The sequence below is a fragment of the Hippocampus bargibanti genome, linkage group LG14 (assembly GCF_051943395.1).
Source record: "Hippocampus bargibanti isolate YZ-2025 linkage group LG14, ASM5194339v1, whole genome shotgun sequence".
Lineage (NCBI taxonomy): Eukaryota > Metazoa > Chordata > Actinopteri > Syngnathiformes > Syngnathidae > Hippocampus > Hippocampus bargibanti.
In genome coordinates this window covers 8,785,910-8,808,640 of record NC_142747.1, presented here as the reverse complement: position 1 = coordinate 8,808,640, position 22,731 = coordinate 8,785,910, and the positions used below count along the sequence as shown (strand labels likewise).

Here is a 22,731-nt window from a genome sequence, read left to right as displayed (position 1 = left end):
TTTCTTTTGTTTTGTTAGTTTAATCGTCAAAAATGTAAGCATAGTAAACTAACCTTTGCTTTTCTTCCATACAAATTAATCTCAAGAGTAGCATTAAAGAAAAACTTTTGCCGTTTGACATAATTACAGTGCATTTTAATGCTTCTGATTAACATTACACAGCTAATTGCTTTGGACTTTTTGTGTGCGAGCGTGCTGGTGTTGCATATGAAAATATGTGCGGTAACATGGCCGTTTAGTGGGATGGTTTCGTTTGTTATGTATCGGGGTTAACATTATGCGACCATAGGGTGCTTGCATATATTTTTTTAAGCTACACAGACAAACACAACTGCTTGCACATGCATTTTTCATGGAAGCTTGAAGCACCTATCTCGAAAGCCGTTATGGCCCCAAACCACTATTGTAAATATTAAAACTGCAACAGTCTACAATCCAAATACAATACCGTATCCTGTGTTTTGAAGGTATTTGAGCTGCAATAACTGCATAATGTGTGTGCGTCTGTGTGTTTGTGTTTTACAGGACAAAGATATCTCATCACGCCCACAGGAGCCTTGTACATTTCAGACGTCCTGCCTGAGGATGGGCTGAATAACTACCGTTGCACCACACGTCACCGCTACACCGGGGAGACTCGACAGAGCAACAGTGCACGTCTCATTGTGTCAGGTCCGTATGAAGTCACAATAGAAAAGAGACAGAGTGATGCACTGTCATAGGTTATATGACAATATTAGAAGGTCACTGGTGTTCTTTCATTGGATTATAGACGTCTGTACGTATGATGTCCAACAGCCACGGTCCCCATTTCCAAGTCGTCCATTCTCTATTCTCCGTTTTCTCTTCCTCTCTTGTAATTCCCCGAGCTCCACCACGTCTTGAGAAAATGAGCTTGTAGTTTTGGTGTAATCCGGTTGACTGATAAGGGGACAAAGCAAGAATTGGAAGAAAACAAAGTGTCCTTGGCCTAATATTTAAGAGTTTAGTGTTCTGCAAGTGAAGCTTAAATGCAATATGGCTGTAATGCTGCTCTATTTGTTAAAAGCTTGGCGGCTCAGAAAAGCACCAATTCAATTTCTATTTTGAAGTTGGTTGACACACACTTGCTCTTCCTCGCCTACCGCATTACATACCACAGGTGTGTATACCACAGGTATACCAAAGTCAAGCCCTAGATTTTTTTGGGCCCGCGAAAGCAAATAAGACTTGTGAAATTCCATGATGTTTGCTAAAATCTGAACCAAAGTGTCATATTTTTGGATGTAAACCACAATAACAGTCATTATTCTTGACTTCAGATCTGAAAACTACGTATTCATTAATTTGTTGTGTGCCTATATGTAATATGTGGAGGGGATTAAACATTCTAATGGCTTCCCCAAATTCATAACGGCCCTCGAGAGGAAACCATAACTACAATGTGGCCCGCGGCAAAAAATGACTTTGACACCCCTGTTATATACCATCAAGTACAGAATCTTCACTTGACATAATCAACATTTGATTCTGCTTCCAAATGCCGAGCGACACTCAAACCTCAATAACGCTAACTCTAAACTCACCTCTTTTATCCAGACCCCATAAATGCTGAGCCAGGCATCTTAGACGGCTTCGAACACTGCGACGTGATGATTAATCATCGGGTGGAGCTGCCCTGCAAGGCATCGGGCTACCCGTTCCCCAAGTACCGCTGGCTCAAGGACAACAGCCCCCTGGAGCCAGATAGTCGCTTCCGCCAGACCATCGCGGGTTTACTGATAGAGAACACACTGCCGAGTGACTCTGGGACGTATGTTTGTGAAGTTTGGAACAGCTATGGCAACGCAGAGGTCATGGGCCACCTGCACGTTAAACGTGAGGCTTTTTTTCAATTCTTATTAAGTTGCGTTGAGCAAAACCCTTCATGAAATTTCCTGTGAATGGTCCTTTGTATCCACAGAACCTTTGAAGGCAATGGTCAGCCCACGGAAGGTGAAAGGCAGCGTGGGTAGCAAGGTGTCGCTTTCATGTAGCGTGAGCGGCTCTGACGAGTATGAATTGTCGTGGTACCGTAATGGAGAGATCATTTACCCCGGCAACAACGTCCGTTTCACCGGTCTCAACCGGGAGAACCTCATCATGGAAGGAATATCAAAGAGTGATGGAGGGGCCTATCAGTGCTTTGCCAGGAAGGGCAAAATGTCTGCCCAGGACTTTGTGCAAGTCATCCTTGAAGGTAACAATTCAGTCACCGTTTGTGTACATGCATCATTAGCATAGCGCACCATTAGCATCATGATCCCTGATGCCAAAAACACATGCAAAATCACAGCACATGCATGTAATGTGGTTACCTCGGCAGTGTTGCTCAGGCAACTGTCTCCTGCAGCCACGAAACTGTAAAAAGATTATCTATAATCATGTGCGCAGCACACCCGGATTATCTGATAATAAATGGTGGATATTTCAAAATGGAGCTACACTCTTTGTTTGCCTAAGACAACATTCCACCTTCAAATCCCATCTCAAAACCCACCTATTTAAAATGGCATTTTCTGTGTAGCTCTGTCTCTTGTTTCTATTTATAATTGTATTTGATTTATTGTATTCTATATGTGATATTTGTGATTTTATTTATTATAGTACCTATGCTTGTCTGTGACTGTAAAGTGTCCTTGAGAGCTTTGAAAGACGCTTAAAATGAAAAGGATTATTATTATTATAACACCTCCCGAATGAAAATGTAATAAATATGGCTGCCGTCATGTGCCAAACCAAATGACAACAAATACAGAGAACATATTCTGGCAATTTGATAATATGATTATGATAGTTTAAGGCCTGTACAGGTCTTGCTGATAAGATGATCGTTTCAATTGGGTGTGTTGGAGGAAGGATTGATCTATAACAAGCAGGATACGGCTCCAGAGAAAGTGGAGTTTGCCAACCCATTTTTGACCCTTGAAACATCCATCCATCCATTTTCCGTACCGCTTATTCCTCATTAGGGTCGCGGGAGCCTATCTCAGCTGTCTTCGGGCACAAGGACAAGGACACTCTGAACTGGTTGCCAGCCAATCACAAGGCACACAAAGACATACAACAGTCACTCTCACACTCACACCTAGGGGCAATTTGGAGTGGTCAATCTGCCTGCCATGCATGTTTTTGGAGTGTGGGAGGAAACCGGAGCACCCGGAAAAACCCACACGGGCCCGGGGAGAACATGCAAACTCCACACAGGGAGGGGACGGACAGACGGCTCATGCCGTGATTGTGTAAATTATTTTCGTAGGTGCAATATCGTGTGAGATGTCTTGCAGGTTGTGCTTCGGTTTTAAGAAATTTCCTAGATAATTTAATGTCTCATCTGTCAATTAAGAGCTCTCAAGAGGTAACCAAAGTCAAAGTTGTAAGTCGATTAATTCAAAGGAGACTGTCCAATAATGTATGTCTGAGAAAGCTGGAAACAAAGATAATATTTGTCACTGCTTATCCAATTAGTGTCTGCCATCTCACCAATGTGGCACAGTTCATAAAAGTCATAGCTTTGTCTAATTTTACCTGCAGATTTTGATACCGTATGACAGCAATACAGACGATATAGAAAGCAATACATTGAAGACTTTCTACCCGTGAGAGTAAAGAGTGGCGATAATTTCTATCCACCCAGTATGATTGTACCCTGGTGATTGTGCCCTGAAATTGCATGTAGGTGGCCGCCATATTTTATTCATCAGCACATCCCCTTTGCGTCTCATCATCCTCCACAGATGGTACACCAAAGATCCTCTCCTCCTTCAGCGAAAAGGTGGTGAACCCAAATGAGCCCGTCTTCCTGGTATGCAACGTCAGGGGCACGCCGCCGCCTCGGTGCATGTGGTCTCTGGATGAGGACCCGGTCATTAAAGATAGCCATCATCACCTGGGACACTCCGAGACACATGAGGGCCACGTGGTCAGCCAGCTCAACGTGACCCACACGCAGGTGCAGGACGGCGGCGTGTACCGGTGCACGTGCAGCAACTCAGCCGGCCTTGTGTACCACCAGGCTCGAATAAACGTAAGAGGTGCTTGTCAAATCAGCTCCTCCAAAAACAACAATACACATACCTGTCTGTCTTTCTGAGTATCTGTCTGTCTGCTTGGATGTGGCACTCATCTAAGTGTTGAGAAAGAGAAATGTCAATTTGGTTGGTTTGTATTAGTGGGAACCTTTTTGTGTGTCTTCAGTCTGTTTTAACAACTTTCATTTATTTTGTTCATTCATATTTTTTTCTCCCCTCAGCATAACTTTTTTTTAAGTCATTGTGCTTTTTATGTACACGATATTACTTGAATTCAATCCTCCCCTCGGATTTTGAACACTTGAATCTGCATGTAATTCTGTCGCCTTCCGCTGAAACTAAAAAATTGAGGGCTAAGTAAAACAACAGCAATAATTCGCCAAGACGTCAAAGGACCACAGGGGAAGCTGTTTTCCATTTTATTAGCACTTGACATTGTTTTGTGTGATAACTCGCAAAGTGACTGTTTTGTGTACACATCACCGCAGCAAGCGACACAGCTCTCGCAGCCTTACACACCAGCCGATAAATGTCCTCATAAGGAGTTCTTTCTGAACCACTCCCATTCTCAGGCCGTGCCAGCATCCGTTTGATGAAAAACGTCACCGCCATCGCTGGACGGGATGCCTTCATTCATTGCCGTGTGATTGGCTATCCTTACTATTCCATCAAGTGGTACAAGAACTCAGCTTTGTTGCCATTCAATCATCGACAGCGGGCCTTCGAAAACAACGGCACGCTGAGGCTCACCAATGTGCAGCAGGTAGACGCAGGAGAGTATAACTGCAAAGTGATGGTCCAACCCAACAAGATGGACACCCAAAGTGTTCACCTCCGTGTGAGAGGTAAGTATCTATTTTATCTTTATGGTCTAATGTCGGCGGCACGGTGTTCGACTGATTTGCACGTCCGTCTCACAGTACAGGTGTGAGGTTCGATTCCAACTCAAGCATTCCTGTTTGGAGTTTTCTCCATGTGCCTGTATGGGTTTTCTCTTGGTTCTCCGGTTTCCTACCACATTCCAAAAACATGCCTTGCAGGTTAATAGAACACTATATGTAAATTGTCCTGTGGTGAGACGGTTCCATGTGAATGGCTGACAACAGTACACAGTGTACCCCGCCTACTGCCAAAGACACAGGATGAAAAACTACCAGAATACTATTCTGCCAACTTGTGGCCTGGCATGCATAGTACAATATACGTACAGTAGGTCCTTGTGTCTTTGCCCCTTGCAGGTCACTACATCCTAATTTGAAATAAATGTGAAGCAAAAAATTCTCATGTTTATTTTTAGCAAGACTAGATTCAATTCCAAAGTGCATCACTGAGAAAGGCTTGAGCAGGCAGATAAACTAGTAAGCTCACACAGGAAGGGAAGCAGCTAGCGGTTCAATATTTCCAATTCATCACAGACCAAGAACTATAGCTACCTGCTTCTTACCTCATCATGCTAGTTAATGAAGACTGTACGTGCGCTAATGATATCACAGAGCTGATCTCCGCCTAGCTCTTACAAGCTATAATTAGAAAGACGAAGGAGGGTTTCCCCATTATGCTCCATTTCCATCTGATCGGTATGCAAGGATGCCGCTGCTGCCACATTACACTGTGTCGTGAAGCAAGGAGAACAGAGGTGGTGAGAGAAGAGTGAGAACGCAAGAGAGGCCCATGGTCCAAAACAACACTTTCCAGCGGTGCCATGCTGGGAGAATGCATTTGTTAATTTCAACCCGCTCATGCTTAAAATACACAGCGATCTTCAGGGACCGCCAGAGTCCATTATCTCCATTTTGCTGGGGATTAAATAATCAGCCTCACTTATTTTCACAGTTATTTGATTTCACTGGACACTCAACCACATATGACTCGTGCAATTGCTGATGGTTTCCAAGAGACAAGCGTAATATAGCTTATTGCGTAACTCTGTCTTATGTTGGCGGGTTGCCTTTCTACCTTGAGTTCAAGCGCTATTCTTGTCATTGTTGATCAATGTCTTTACCACCCACACAGGAGTGTGGGATACATTAATTACAGTCCAGATTGTGCCTCCCTAATTACTGTAATTATTTAAATAAGCAGGCCATTTGGCAACATATTTTATGAAGGTATGTACAGGGTCGGTAACATAGAGTTTACAGTAGATGAGTGGGATCAAGTTACACTGCCAGAAAATGAGTACTGTTCGAATTCCGCTCTTAAATATCAGACAGGGCGGAAATATTGAACTTCTCCTGGAACTACTCCAACATAACTGTTTGGACAACGGTGTGGCTCAAAATATACAGAAATGTTTTTGAGCGGTAGAATTTTCATGGACATGCATTTAACTCCAGATGTATTTGGATAATGATGCCACCATGTTGGACACATGGTGTGGTATGCTTTGGATGAGAAGTTGTTTCTTTCTTTCTCAATATGCAATCCCCGGGACCATCATCATTTAATAAAACAAGCACTGGACGACTATGCATGAAATAAATGTAAACGTTGAAGCCCTTAAAGGTGAACGTCAGCAATTTAAGTACATATTCCAGAATTCTTCGCTTTTCAGTTTCTTTATGTTCCTCAATGACATTTCCAAAGAACCGTAGTAAGAAAATTACAGGATGTCGGTTGAATTCAAAGAAATAAATGCGCTCTGACATCTGAAATGATTTCTAATTATAGACTATCTACCTTTGTATGTCTCCCCACTTGTCTCCCCTGCTTTTTCTTCAGTCCCCCCCTACATTCAGCCCTTTGAGTTTCAGCGATTCACCATCGGTCAGCGTGTTTTCATCCCCTGCGTGGTGATGTCAGGTGACCGGCCTCTGGACATCACCTGGCAAAAAGATGGACGGCCTATTCCGACTAGTCTGGGCGTGACTGTGGATAACATTGATTTCACCAGCTCACTGAGAATCTCCAACCTGACGCCTGACCACAATGGCAACTACACGTGCATTGCCCGCAATGAAGCGGCCGCTGTGGAACATCAGAGTCAGCTAATTGTTCGAGGTGAGGCCAATGGCAACTCTGAACAGTGCATTATGGTACTCTGAAATATAGTAAAGTCTCGTTATATCGATATTCTCGGGAGTCCGAAAAAATATCGATATAACCGGGACTATCGATATATCCGACCCTGCGCGCATGTAATTTTCTCCTTCGTTCATAGAAATAGTATCGTAATAAGCGGTACTACCGATATAACCGATATCGATATAATGAGACTTTACTGTACTGTAGTTTCATTGGTAAGATACAATTCTACAAGATATAATTTAGAATATCTAGTCAGCCACACTGAGCCTAATCCATTCAAACGCCATGTAGGCATGATTGACATATGACATTTTTCATCAGCGTATGGGGTAGTTCTGGTTGAGTCCTGTGAATTCTGGCAACAAGCGATTACTGAATCTGTTAAGTATCTAAGAATTTAAACGACATGTTTTCCAATCATCATGATCCGCAATGATGAATACAGAAAAAAACAAACAAGCTAACAAAAAAAAAACATCAGCTGGTATGGACTTGTCCACCGTTCGTTCCTATGACGCACTGCTCGTTGAGCCCCATCATCCATGGTGGCCACGACTTTGTTCTCCGCCATTGCCCAAAGACCCCTCTCCACACTGACTTATCAAAGAATAACTCATTACATTTATAGACCACTCTGTGTGTAAAGTTCCTCCTCAGTTTGTGGTTCAACCCGAGGACCAAGATGGGATCTATGGGAAAACTGTCACTCTCAACTGCTCTGCTGAAGGATACCCACCACCCACCATTGTATGGGAGCACTCTAAAGGTACAATATTTGCCGTAAAATGATACTTTCACCTGAGAGACTCATCAGTAAGCACATACGATTCATTGGTCGGATTGGTCATTATTTTGTTTTGAGTTGGCTGAGTTGTATTTAGTTGGGTGGTGTGTGCATTTATACACATGAAGAAGTTGGGGCATATTGATGCATGCACAAAGCACACACATCCATCTACTCAGCTTTCAAGTTGTCACCCCAAATCCACGAGAAAGACCCCATGATGGAAAAAACAGGCAACACACCAGGGCATAAAAGAACAATAAGGGAGGCTGGCGTGCAGACTGGAAGGTAGCAGGTGAGTTCAACCTCACGAGTGGAGCGCATGAAGCGAGGTCCCAGGTGTTTGCTACCTCATCCATATAACTGGGGATGAAAGCTTCACCAACAGAAAGACTGCAACCGATGATGATTTGTGCAAGTGTGTTCATGCACTTCTATGATCAAAACAATGAAATACTGTTTTTCAACCTTTGATGGGATTCATGCACGCACATGTGTGTGCGTGGGGGGGGGGGGACAGAGAGAGAAAGAGAGAGAGAGAAACAGAGAGGGAGAGGAATAGGGAGAGTGGGTGGGAGGGGGGATGGAGTGAGGGGGGAGAGGGAGAGAGACAGAGAGAAAGACAGACAGACAGAGAGAGAGAGAGAGAGAGAGAGAGAGAGAGAGAGAGAGAGAGAGAGAGAGAGAGAGAGAGAGAGAGAGAGAGAGAGAGAGAGAGAGAGAGAGAGAGAGAGAGAGAGACAGAGACAGAGACAGAGACAGAGAGACAGGCATGATCATTTCTGATTGGCATCTAAGTCCCCTGTCAAAGATTTTCAAAGAACACCCGGTACATTAAAGTTATCAGAGTTAGAGGAACTGATACACATCATAAGTTTTTTGTCAAATATGCCTGGAATAAATCCACAGAAATATTCTTTGAAATATTAGAACATTTCTCGGTCGAAACTGAAATGGTTGTCTTAAATTCTGGAGTGACTTTAAGGGACTCTGTTTTTATAGCGAGGCATCACATACCTTGATTTCTGTTTTTTACTATCAAATTAAGTCTTGTTATGTGTGTTTGCCTTTCAATAAAGAGCTAGAGAGGAAAAGAAAATCACTAATTTGGATGATCTTTACATGCAGTTTTTTAATGTCTAACATAGTTGAAATGTGTTTGACTATAAATGAGCAAGGTGAAATCCAACATTTTCACAGTTAGCTCTCTTGATGGCTTAGCCCTTATCCTTGTTAGAGACACATCCAAGTTTCACACTCCTTTCTTTTAATAATTATGGACATCAACGGTGTCTACTTCACGAAGGAAAACCTATAAATCGAAGGCATATGGCATTTTGTGACATTTACGTAAGACTTCAGTTTTTCATGAACTGTATTTGTCATCAAGAAAAATCCATGTTGTGATTGTTTGATCATGACAGTGTTTTTAAAAGTCCTCAAACAAATAATTGTCCTCTTGTTTCGTTATCTTCTATACAAACAAAAAAGATCCTGAGAGTTGTCCACTCAAAACATGCATATTAATCCTTGCCTAAATACAGTCCATCCGACTGGCAAAGCCTCACATTGAGACTGATCTCCATCCGAGACCAATCTGTTGCCTTGTTCAACATGAGCATGACGGCCGCCCTGATTGCATCACATCGGTAGCTCAGCACTCGACGCCACAGTCTGCAGCTGTTGGCCGGTTTAAGGATTTAGACCCGGTGTTAAGAAACATGTTTACAATCCTTCCAAAATCTGAAGGGCTTTGTCATCAAATCTGTAAACACATGCACTCAAATGAAGCACACAGAGTGGGCATCGTAATCATCTTGGTCTGGGTCATGACAACATGTGATAATATGTTTTCATACACCCACGGGAAACTTAGTTAGGAATGAGAATATACTACATGATTGTTCAAAATCTGTGTGATTGCAAACTTGCCTCCAATGTCCAATGTCTGTTGTAATACTAACAAACCAACTAACCAACTAACTACCTAGCTAGATAGATAACTGACTAACTCACAAACCTCATTTAAAATGGAAATGCTTGGTAACTAATAGGAATAACAGAAAACCGCTTACATTTTATTTTTGAATTTATAGCCTCACTTTTTTAAGTTCTACTAAAAATGTTAACAAAAAATCACAAGCAGGCCAGACATAGCCCTTAAATAACATACGGCATGCACCATTCTTTTATCAGGCCCACCAGGGCTCAATTTGGTTCATTGAAATATTTAATGAATTGTGTGATTCATAAAATACAAACATTGTGAACATTTTTTTTCCAAGATGGCGCCTGAGGAGGCAGCCGTCAGCTAGTGCTCTCACGAGCCTTGCCTTTTTTGTAGTTTTTGTCTTGTTATTGTGTTTTCTCTTGTCACTTTGTGTTGTTGTGCGTCGTGTGGAGCGGATGCGGATTGTTTTTCAGCATTTTTGGCCACCACAATCATCAAGGATGAGACTCTGCTGAGCGGTTGCACCTTTCGGCAGCATGAATATGCAAGTACTGTTTTTGAATGGGAAGAATGTCGGTGCCATTTGACTGTCATCGCTGGACAGCTCTGGGGGCATTGTGCTTTTTTGCGCCTGTAATGGGCAGCATCTTCACAGCCCCGCTTTGTTTAGCGGAAAGGTCGGTGCTGTTGGACAGTCTGCGGTTGGATGGATGCATAGCTTGAGAAGCCCGCGATAAAATAAAGGAGCGTCAGTGCAAAGCGCCAATGTGTATGCAGAACTGTCGCGGCTTGGAATTGAAGCGGATTTTTGTGGGACAGGAGATGTGAGACAATGTATTTTCGTCAATGGATGCTACAGCTTCGTGTTTGCTTTCAAAATTTAGCTTGTAGTAGACGTGTAAATTCCACCATGACGTCCCTGATCCACTGCTGAAATGGATGTTTTGATCCTCACCATTTAGAACTGCTTCATGTCATCACAAAGAGGGTACAGGAAGTCTTTGTGCTGTTATATTATTTGTTATTTGTGTTTTTTTGTTTTTCCCAAGATGGTGGCGCGTGAACACTCATTCAAATGACCTCCATCGGTCCATTTTGAAAATCATGGCCTTTGAATAGAAACTTTTTCACCCCCTTGATATCCTGTACATGTAAGTCCTTCCTGTGTATTGACTGACCATTTTCCCTTTCGATGCCACAGGTGCAGGGGTCCCCCTTTTTCAACCCATCCTCCTAAACAGCGGCTCTCGCATCCAGCAGCTGAGTAATGGTTCTTTGCTGATCAAACACGTGTTGGAGGACGACAACGGCTTTTACCTGTGTAAGGTCAGCAACGATGTGGGCGCTGACGTCAGCAAGTCCATGTACCTCACAGTCAAGAGTAAGCCTCTTTTCCTCATCCATATCAGATGTTTCACTTGTGGGTGGTGTGTCTGCTTTGGTGTTGCAAAAAGTAACCATAGAAGATGGGCTGTGGCTGCAGTGGTTAGTGCACTTCAGATCCCTGGGATTAACCTGCCCAACCAGCCACCCACTCCCAATTCCTCCACAAAATTTGATAGATGCTCCTCGAAATGAAGTCGATGACTTGCAAAACTGCTCCACAAAGAAAAAACATATATTTCCAGTCTTATACATATGATGATGCTCAATCACGTTATAATGCAAGTAGAATTTTAGAATATGTAAAAATTTGGTTTATGTTTACATAGTTAGCATCTTTTACCTTAATGACCCAGTGCTTCGCGCAATCCGCCTCTCTGGCTCGATGTCTTGGCTTATCCTTCCTATGTGTTGTTTACATGGCGTTTTCCTAACAATTGTTCAAAATATGTATGTGAGCTCATTTGAAGTCTCTAAATTGTCCACAAGTGTAAATGATTCTTCTGTATAAGTGGCAAATAACAAACATTAACCTCTACAGTGATTTTTTTCCCCTGCTCATTTGTACAAAATGGAACTCCTTTCTTTTACTTGTGCCTTGGCAAAACAATACCTTAATCGCAAAAAATGAAAATCATGAAGATAGGATGTGATTTTTTTTTAGCGGCGCCTCTCCCACCCTCTGTTAGCTCCAAAGATAATAATGTGCATCGAAATCCCCTGTGAGAGGAGTATTTGATTATTAATACCGCCTGGCATGTTACGTATATTCATGTGTCAGTGTAATTAAGCCTTGCAGTGCGCAAAGGTTCCGATCCGCCATGCAGCCCGAGCCTCGGTTGCAGGCGTTTGCACAAACATATACTCTGGCTATCCATAGGTCACTTTCATCTTGACAGCAGCCAGTTGCTATGCAGCAATGGACCTTTGCCCTGACCTTGTTTGTTCTACTTTTCACCACGCACTGAGCGAATACCGGCTGCAACTTATTTTTGTTTGTTTGTGTGTGAATTCCAATTCTACTCTGTTGTATTTTCAGTCCATGTTCTTCTCATTTCCAAAGGCAGCAAAACAAAGGCCATAAAGGCAGGGTTAAAATAATTTATTGTGGAAGAATTTGAGAGAAATGGGGAAATGGTTACAGTACTTGTGTAGTGTATTTTCAATATTAATTCAATCGTTTAAGCATCGTGCAGTTGTCAACTCATGCCCTCCAATAATGTAGGAACAATTCAGCCATTATCCTCTCACATGTCCTAAACATACTCTGATCGTAAAATATAAAAGCCAATTCATACATGACCTCTTATATGGCCGTTCAGGATTTAAATTGGTCTATTTACAGAAAGTTGTAGAGAACAATTCCCATTTCCCCCTAATGAAGCAAAATACAAGAAGTGCCACTTTTTGTGTATTATTGAAATGGAAGCATCTCAAAGTACGGAATGCCAGTTTGGTGAACTCACTTTAATTTTATCGGGATGTCAGAAGATTTTTAAAATTAGTGAAACTTGGGACAAAAATGTTTTGATTTAAAACCCTGTATGTATATGCCTACGTACAGCCATACTACCCTGAGAATGCCCGATCTCGTCTGATCTCGGAAGCTAATCAGGCTCGGGCCTGGTTAGTACTTGGATGGGAGACCGCCTGGGAATACCAGGTGCTGTACATTGGCAGTGGGTAGGTCCTATAGACCTACACGGGTGTAAAGACGACCCCGCCATCCACGAGTCTCCGGAGCCTCTAAGGCGGTCTGGTGGCGAGATCCGCCACCTTTCCGGCAGCTCCTATGGGAGTAAACCCGAAATCAATCCGGTAATGGCGCACCTAAGGCGGTCTGGTGGCGAACTCCGCTACCTTTCCGGCAGCTCCTGCGACCATACTGACCCCAAATTGTATCAGCTCAGCTGTTCCTTGGTCCAGTCAGCGTGGTGGAGAGGGAGAGCAAGCTGCATAGGCGACAACCTGCTCTCCATAATACACCGCCCAGGCACACTGTCCACCGGGACAGTCATCCATGGTCAGCCATGACCGATGGAGGCCGACGACGATATACCTACATTTTTTAATCCAACATTTGCATAAAATTGTATGGTGTAACTACATTACTCTCCTTCAATATTTTATTTCACTGAGCAAACACCATCCTAATCACTTTGAACTTACTTTGCCATGGCTTTAGATTTAGCAGGCAAAAATAGACCGTGTTAAGAAGCAAAACCATTTAGAGCGCGGCCTCTTTTAATAGGACTTACTTAAAATTCATAGTGCCAATGCAAAATAAATCAGCAATTTCCTTCGAAGGGACCTTGGAGCGGAGATGATGGTAGGGGGCATCAGGGAGTAAGAAGAAGGGGCCGCCAGTGAATAAGAGATGAGCTTTAAATGTCTAATGCGCACAGCATCAGTTTCAATGAAGGATTTTAAATATCCACATTTATTAATGAAATAATATAGTACATTGCAAAAAACATAAACATTCACATACATATATAATATATGTATGTTTTATATAATGTATTATATAATATATATATATATATATATATATATATAATATATATATATATATATATATATATATATATATATATATATATATATATATATATATATATATAATATATATCGTCCATCTCTGCTTTGTTCCTGTTTCTGATTCCACAAAGGGTGCAGTTCCTTCCAACTATCGGCCAATAACCTATCTCTCCACAACATGTAAGCTCGTGTCAGGCATCATTGCGGCTAAGATAAGTGGACACATGGATCAATACATGAGCAAAGCACAGAAAGGCATTGATAGAGATACTAGAGGTGCCAAACATCAGCTGCTGGTTGACAGAACATTCGCACAAGACTGCAGGTCCCGACATACCAACCTGTGCACATCCTGGATTGATTACAAGAAAGCATATGACTCGATGCCACACACATGGATCACTGGATGCTTGGAGTTGTATAAGGTCAACAGACCCTGAGAGCCTTCGTTGCAAACTCGATGAGGATGTGGAAAACCACACTTGAAGCCAATGGCAAGCCACGCAAGTGTCCATCAAATGTGGAATATACCAAGGTGATGCACTCTCACCACTGCTGTTCTGCATAGGACTGAACCCCCTCAGCCAAATAATCACCAAGACAGGCTATGGATATCGCCTCAGAAATGGAGCTACATTCAGTCACCTCCTCTACATGGATGACATAAAGCTGTATGCTAAGAGTGAAAGGGACATAGATCCACACAACCAGGATCTACAGCAGTAACATCGGGATGTCATTCGAGCTGGAGAAATGTAGTTGTAGAAATGTTGTGGAGAGACAGGTTATTGGCCGATAGTTGGAAGGAACTGCACCCTTTGAGGAATCCTTCATGATCAGGATTGTTCGCCCTTCGGTTAGCCATCCTGGGTGAGTCCCATCCATCAGCAACTGGTTCATTTGTGCTGCTAGGCGCTCATGGAGAGCTGTGAGTTTCTTTAGCCAGTAGGTGTGGATCATATCCGGGCCTGGTGCCGTCCAGTTTTTCATACCTGAGACTCTTCCTTGTATATCTGCCGCTGTGATGGTAACTGGGTTCTGTTCAGGGAGGTTGCTGTGCTCCTCTTTCAGAGTCACCAGCCGTTGTGCACTGCTGTTATGTGCGACCTCCTTCTCCCATATGCCTTTCCAGTATCTTTCAGTTTCCAGCCTTGGAGGGTCTGCTCTGCTGTTAGAACCCTGCCACTGAGCGTACACTTTCGCAGGTTGTGTTGCGAACAGCCTGTTTATTCTTCTGGCCTCATTCTCTTTCGTGTACCTCTTTAGGCGACTGGACAAGGCCTGGAGCCTTTGTTTGGCAGTTTGGAGTGCTTCAGGTATGTTTATCTGCATGTACCTCTTGGGTATTTTTATTCACACCTCTCTGGATCTCCGTCTATTGACTCACATCTTTCCGAGCCGCCTTGATCTTGGCCTCCAACCGTCTTTTCCATGGTGGGTAATGAATCTCGTGGCTCTCATGGTTGCTCTTGTAGCCAAGCATCTCTAGGATCACTGATGCTGAGGTGTATATCAGCTCATTGGTTTCCGTGATCGTTCCGTCGGGATTGTTCTCAGTGCTGCATTCAGAGTTTCCATGAGACTTTCAGGTGGTACTTCACATAGCCGTTGTAATCGGTTTCTTAGTTGCCCAGTTTTCATTCTTGCCATGATCTTATCTCTCAGGTCAGTTGCTGCCTCGCTCAGCATTTCATTCATTGGGGCTGGCTTCCCAATCTCATCATTCATTGATGAATGATGAGATTGGGACATTGGGACATTGGGGCTTGCCTCCCAATCTATGGTTGAACCTCTTCCTCTGATGTGGCAGCCTGGGGCCCTTCATCTCGGAATTTGTGTTGTACCTCATTAATCTCAAGTTGTAATAGCAATTGCCGTTTGTGGATATTGGAACACTGAGCTACTAGTTGTTTCGTGGTCAACCGTGACTGTGGGTTTCGAAGTAACCATTCAGCCCCCATTCTCCGCATGTAACCCCTCTGACTAGGGTTGCTTGAGTAGTAGCAGCATTCCAAGAGAGCCATGTTATCGCATCTCGTCCATCTCCACTTTGTTCCAGTAGCCCATTTTTCATCAGGGTGCTCTGGTTCCCCAGCACCTGACGCAGACCTTGTTTGGCCGGGCGACGTCTGAGCCGGCATGTCATTCCATTTATTGTCTCTCATCATTTTTATGAGGTAGGCATTAGCATGAAGGGTCTTGCCCAAGCACCCACACTGGATGATGTTTTTGTGCTCATTTTCTCTGCCACAAGTGGGATTCGAACCCTCGTCTCCCATATGCCAAACTGATGCCTTATCAACTGAGCTATCCAGCCGCTATATATATGTATATATATTTCTGGACCGAGATATCCCATGTTGTTCCCGGGATCTGTTGCAACCACTCGTCGAGTTTGGGGGTCCGAGTGCTCCGACCACCACAGGCACGACTGTCACTTTTACCTTCCAGGCTCTCTTCAGCTCCTCTCTGAGCCCTTGTTTCTCGATTTTCTCATGTTCCTTCTTTCTGATGTTTCCGTCACTCGGCACTGCTACATCCACGACAACGGCCCTTTATCTATGACCCCGATATCTGGTTGGTTGGCCATTACCATCTTGTCAGTCTGTATCTGGAAGTCCCGCAGGATCTTTGCTCGGTCTTTCTCTACTACCTTGGGAGGTGTTTCCCATATTGACCTTGGGGTTTCCAGTCCATACTCCGCACAGATGTTTCGGTAGAGATGCCAGCCACCTGGTTATGGCGTTCCATGTAGGCTTCCCTGCCAGCATCTTACCGTATGTATATATATATATATATATATATATATATATATATATATATATATATATATATATATATACAGTAAAGTCTCGTTATAACGATATCGGATATATCGATAGTCCCGGTTATATCGATACTATTTCTATGCACGCACGGAGAAAATTATATGCAAACAGGGTCGGATATATCGATAGTCCCGGTTATATCGATATTTTTTTGGACTCCCTTGAATATCGATATAACGAGACTTTACTGTATATATATATATATAATGAAAAGCCTTTCTAAAAGTAAAAATTGTGCACATCTGTTTTTATGCTTCCATACACATGCCTATTCTAATGTGCGCGTTGAGACACCAGCGTGCCCAGCGGACCTGTCTGCCGCGTATGAATAATCAGAGTGGTCCCTCTCATCATTAAATCATGGTCGTGCTTGAGGAGGCGCATGGAACGAGGGAGCGAAAAAGGATCATAGTTAGCGCTGCAGGGGTACACGCTCTCTCTCCATCCTCTATCGTGTAGTGTGGCTGAGATGTGTCAAGAGCACGAGTTGCTCCGCTTGCCCGCTCCGTCCCACAGCAATGCTGCTGCTCTGACACATACTCATTCTATGTAATAACTCGGCACACCAAAATGGGATGAGGTTCATCTCTTTGTGAAAAAGTAGTCCAACTGTTTAACAACAATTTTGCACCCTTAGGTGTTTTATTCATCCAACTCCAGATTGTTCTTTTTTAGGTGACTGTTGTCCAATTTTGTCCTCCAAGAACATGATGATATTGAGATTTTACTTCCATCACGCAAAGCCCAATTCAATGATAGTTTTGCGTGGATTTTACCTCTGAACTGACATTGATGATAAGAAGAAGAACGAAAAATCCCATTATGTGTTTGGTGATACTGATGAGTTCATTCACACCTTCTGCTCAGAGCTTGAGAACGAATGGAATCCAATTCAGCAGCTTCACACTTTTGCCTCATCATTGTAGCCCAAAATCTTTTGACTTATCGGCCTTAAGTGAGAAGTATAAGTGTGAGAATGAATAAAAAAGATTCTGAGCGGCCTGGGTGAGAGACATGAACAGCTTTAAAACACACACACACACACACACACACACACACACACACACACACACACACACACACACACACACACACACACACACACACACACACACACACACACACACACACGCAGACACACACACACACAGACACACTCTCTCTCTCTCTCTCATGTGCCCTCACAGACTAGTTGTGTTGATAATGAGTCCGGTGTGTGGTTACGGCACTCTGCCAGATAGGCTCTTCCACGATCAGACCGATGGGAGTTCAGTCAAGAGTCACGGCTTTCTTCCTCGTCTCAGCAGCCTCTTCCTCAAAAATCTCCACGTTACCTCTCGCTGTCATCATCAAAGCAGGCGCAGAGAATTTATAAGAAGTGATATGCTCTCTGTGTGTTGCTGGAAATACACATGTATTTTTTTTTTCATGTGTTTACAGATAATGATACCAAACAGGATCGTTCTACAAACTGTGTGCCTAAACATGAACAAATAAATACATTACAAACATAAAATTTCAATAACAAGGTACATCTCCAAAGTTGGTATTTTTTATTTTATTGTTTTGCCTTTGGGTAGTGTCAGGAAGGGCATCCGATGTAAAAGCTTGGCCAAAACAAACATGCGGATCAAACCTCTAAAGATGGAGGACACTGATTTGCTGTGGCGACCCCTTGAAGGGAAAAGCCGAAAGGAAAAGAAGAGTTTTGCCTTTCAGGCACAAACAATTTTTTTGCACGAAAGAAAATGCATTTTCAAAAATTAGTGAGACATTCTTCACACACATTAGAATAATAAGTTTGCGTTCAAAACAGGCTAAACAGCTACAGATTCGACCAGTGGCGGCTGTGCATGTCCCTCCTATGCTTTCAGTAGTGCTTCATCTGAATCAATCAGCTGCGAGTGTGGTGTGATTGTTTTGACACGTCCACGAGAGGGTGCTGTTGTCCAGGAAATAACTTGTGACTTAAAGGAACTTAAGAAATACTCATCTCATCTAATTTTCCGTACCGCTTATTCCTCATTAGGGTCGCGGGGGTTGCTGGAGCCTATCTCAGCTGTCTTCGGGCACGAGGCGGGGGACACCCTGAATTGGTTGCCAGCCAATCGCAGGGCACACAAAGACATACAACAGTCACTCTCACACTCACACCTAGGGACAATTTGGAGTTGTCAATCTGCCTGCCATGCATGTTTTTTGAGTGTGGGAGGAAACCGGAGGACCCGTAGAAAAACCACTCGGGTCCGGGGAGAACATGCAAACTCCACACAGGGAGGCCGGAGTGGGACGCGAACCGGCGACCTCTGCACTATGAAGCCGGTGTGCTAACCACTCGGCTACCGCCCTTAAGAAATACTGTCATTAAATTATTTGAATTTTTACTATGAACGTGTGGATTCATGATAACCCCATAAAATTGCAATATTATTTGCTATTTTGCTAGCTTTGGAGTTGTCCAACCTTAATGATGTCCATCTATTCTGGAAAATTCCATCTTGAAAATGGCTTTAACAGTTTGTCTTCAACCAAATAAAATACCTCTTCTCCTTTAGCCATTGTGGGTTAACAAAACAGCTCTTAAATAAACACAATATATTTGCTTATGCAGCTCGCTACACAATGTCCTAGCTTGGGCCAGTATGCTCTTATCACTAGGCGAATGATAAACTATGATTGGCTAATGACTCGCCAATAATAGCGAAAACTCTGACGTTGCTAGCGCCTTCGAGCAGGCCTTGGGTTGCCAACTTGAACTCTGATTGGTTCAAGCAACAGTTTCATCAACATTGATTTTGATGCAACAGGGCCTTCAGAACTGATTGTTGAAGGCGTACAGGTAGATTTCTTACCTTGGTAATAAATGCAATGTGATTGATTAAATGCTTCAATATGAAAACACACATCTGTAATGCAACACAACAGGGGAAAGCAATGAAAGGACGCTCAAAGACAATTTGGAATTATTTAATACAAATTATATTTTTAGGCAAGTCGAGAAGGCCTTGCAGGCTCTGACGGCCCACCACTGGATTCTACACTCAATTGAGACCAGACTGTTGTTATTTAAGTCAATGTAGTTTTTTTTATATTTGGTGGTGTGCTCTGACTTGTGACGACAACCGTGATCCTAGTTTCCTGGTTTGTTTCTTCTTTCCCATTCTAGTTCCTGCGATGATCACATCGTATCCCAATACCACCTTGGCCACACAAGGCGAAGAGAAGAAGATGACCTGCATCGCCCATGGAGAGAAGCCCATCATGGTGCGCTGGGACAAAGAAGAACGCATCATCAACCCAGAGACCAGTCGATACATTGTCACTGTCAAGGAAGTGGCCGACGAAGTTATCTCAACGCTGGTGGTGTGTGTCAAAAGAGTCAGGCCAAACACAGCTACAATTTTTCTAAGGAAATATGTCTCTTGGGAAGTCATTGTCGGAAAATAAAATTAGTCTCTTGTCATCACATGATCTCCGTATTTCAGATTCTGATTCATTCAGATTCTTGAGTCACAGTGTGAAGAATTGTGCGTTTTCTCTTGACAGATTATGCCCACCGTGCGCGAGGACTCTGGCTTCTTCTCCTGCCATGCCATCAACTCCTTTGGAGAAGATCGAGGAATCATACAGCTTACTGTGCAAGGTAAAGCATTTCGAAAGGGATGATTGGGGAAAAAAAGTCCACTTAAATTCGTCAACTTGCGAATGTTGTATGTATACACATTGACATTTTTAAAACCAGCATTTCCTGCTCTTTGTTGTCTCCTTTGTATCATCTAGTTCTTCTTGTCCTTATATTTGTTTTTTCATGGACAGAAAAAAAGATTGGTATCAAAATAATTGCTCTGATCAAAGCTAAAGTTTTGAAATTGTATTTGTTTTATTCACATTTGACCGCAGAGCCCCCCGACCCACCTGAGGTGGAGATCCGAGAAGTCAAAGACAGGACCATAGCTCTTCGTTGGACAATGGGCTTTGATGGAAACAGCCCCATTATAGGATATGACATTGAATGCAAGAACAAATCAGGTATTGAACACCGATTTGATCTAAAAAGTGTGAGAGCAAAATAAAAATGGAATGAAGGCACTCCAATTGGTGTACCGAAGTCGTATCATAAAAGCACAATTTCACGAATCATGACGCTGCGTCACGAAAGGTCTAAACCGATATAATGCATCCTATCATTAAAAACACCATTCCCGAATTCAATCGGCAATTGAAAATATGATGTACAGCGCCATTCCTGAATTACTTTGGGTCTTGTTTTTTCTTGCTTGGGTGTCTATCAAGCGCAAGCCTCCGATAATGTTTTTTCCCTTCCACAAAGGGAAGCATTTCCCTTTTTTCCATGTTAGCGCTTTGTTCCAGCTTCAGCTGTTGTTAAAGTGCTATATAAACCAATATGCATGTATTGAATTGTATTTTGGACAGTCGCCGTCATTTCAAGCTCAAATATCTCCACACCCATATAACTTTGGAATTAACTCATTTTTTCTGATGAAGGAAGAGACTCTAAGGTTTCTTAAGCTGCATTGAATGTTTATATAGTACTAAAACACAACATTCTGTCGGTCCTGGAATTTGAGTGACATTGACAAAAACCCTGGCACTGGAGTGGACACATTTTTGCACAGGTCTGGCAGTGATCATTGTTTTCTTTTCATCTGATAAGCATGTTTTTATTGGGCTTGTGTCTACACGATGACGAGATATCATTTCTGATTGCCTGTCTTTCTGTCTTTTCCCTCCAGCTTCGTGGCTTTCAGCCCAAGTCACCAAAGATGTGTCACCGCAGCTCAACCAGGCCACCATCATTGACCTCCACCCTTCTTCCACTTACAACATTCGCATGGTTGCCAAGAACGTCATCGGCAACAGCAACCCGAGCAACGAACTCACCATCACCACTGATGAAGCCGGTTCGAAAACAACTCATTTTTATATATTTTTTGTCACATCATGGACTACCTAAGGCATTTTTCTCGCATCTTTGGATATCTGTCAGAGATAAGGGATAAGGGACAACTGCTAGGAGGCCTGTCTGCATTGCAATTTTGTAATATGATCCAATCATGAAAAAAATGCCCATCATTCCGCCGTATTAGCCATTTAAATAAATGTAAATGTATTTCGTACTTTTCCTGTGAGCGCATTCAATTAATGTGATTAAGCATGAAATTCAAAGTAAGTAAAGCATTTGTCACATTTAAATGTGAATATTGTTTTTTTTATTAAGCCATTAAGCTGCAAGGCACATTAAGACTCGTGAGCACTCACATCCCATATTTTTAACTCTACAGCGCCCTCTAGTGAATTTAAACCTGTCAACTAAATTGCTCTTGGTGGTTTCGAATCTGTCCCATTTAAGACACAAGTGCATGGTAATGGTGACTGATAGATTTCTTTCTGTAGCTCCTGATGGTCCCCCACAAGATGTTATTCTGGAGCCCACCTCCCCACAGAGCATCAAAGTTTCCTGGAAGGTATTTTAACATTGACAGCGGGGGTCTCAAGTCTGGCCCAGGGGGGCATTTAAAGCATGCTGCATGTTTCGTGTTTGTTGTTGTTGCTGTTTTTTTTTTTCAACCTGCTACAATTTCATTAAAGGAACTAAAAAACTGAAGAAGAACAAAATCTGCCATAGTGTTTCGATAATCAAAAAAAGAGTCTGTCGAGCTTGCCGTTCAAGTTATGGAAAGATTATTATCCTAAACCAAGTCAGTAATTGTTATGCTTTAATTGAATCAGGAAACAGGAAAGGAAATAAGATTAAAACAGAATTTTAAAACTTCTTCATCATGAATAAAGCTCAGTCATCGACAAAGAAGCCTCACGGCCGATCGGACTGCTCATTGTAATGAGATGCAATTCAAGATGGGGTGATTGATTATTCGTCTTTGGCAGCCTCCCCACAAGCACCTGCAGAACGGCGTCATCCGAGGCTACCAGGTGGGCTACAGGGAATATAGCCCCGGGGGAAGCCACCAGTTCACCATCATTAGCGTGGACACCACCGGAGACACGATGGAGAACATTGTGCTGGACAATCTCAAGAAGTTCACACAGTACAGCGTGGTTGTCCAAGCGGCTAACCGGGCTGGGACAGGTCCGTCCTCACAGCAGGTGGTCACCAAAACCTTGGAGGACGGTAAGCAGTGATTTTTC

The 22,731-nt window shown here is 42.9% G+C and overlaps 1 protein-coding gene and 1 pseudogene across 4 annotated transcripts in view; both read left to right on the top strand.

Annotated features, from left to right (window-relative positions):
- dscamb (DS cell adhesion molecule b) overlaps positions 1-22,731 on the top strand; it is a 114,845-nt gene that overhangs the window by 75,586 nt on the left and 16,528 nt on the right. For all 4 annotated transcript variants that reach the window (XM_089013631.1, XM_089013632.1, XM_089013629.1 and 1 more), the window contains exons 4-17: positions 526-672; positions 1,579-1,857; positions 1,943-2,218; positions 3,756-4,052; positions 4,622-4,894; positions 6,771-7,049; positions 7,723-7,842; positions 11,013-11,192; positions 19,730-19,926; positions 20,110-20,206; positions 20,464-20,592; positions 21,318-21,485; positions 21,979-22,049; positions 22,471-22,714. In XM_089013631.1, coding sequence (XP_088869757.1) covers positions 526-672; positions 1,579-1,857; positions 1,943-2,218; positions 3,756-4,052; positions 4,622-4,894; positions 6,771-7,049; positions 7,723-7,842; positions 11,013-11,192; positions 19,730-19,926; positions 20,110-20,206; positions 20,464-20,592; positions 21,318-21,485; positions 21,979-22,049; positions 22,471-22,714 — 2,757 coding nt within the window. The remainder of the gene's footprint in view (positions 1-525; positions 673-1,578; positions 1,858-1,942; positions 2,219-3,755; positions 4,053-4,621; positions 4,895-6,770; positions 7,050-7,722; positions 7,843-11,012; positions 11,193-19,729; positions 19,927-20,109; positions 20,207-20,463; positions 20,593-21,317; positions 21,486-21,978; positions 22,050-22,470; positions 22,715-22,731) is intronic.
- On the top strand, positions 12,751-12,869 carry LOC148888184 (5S ribosomal RNA; annotated as a pseudogene).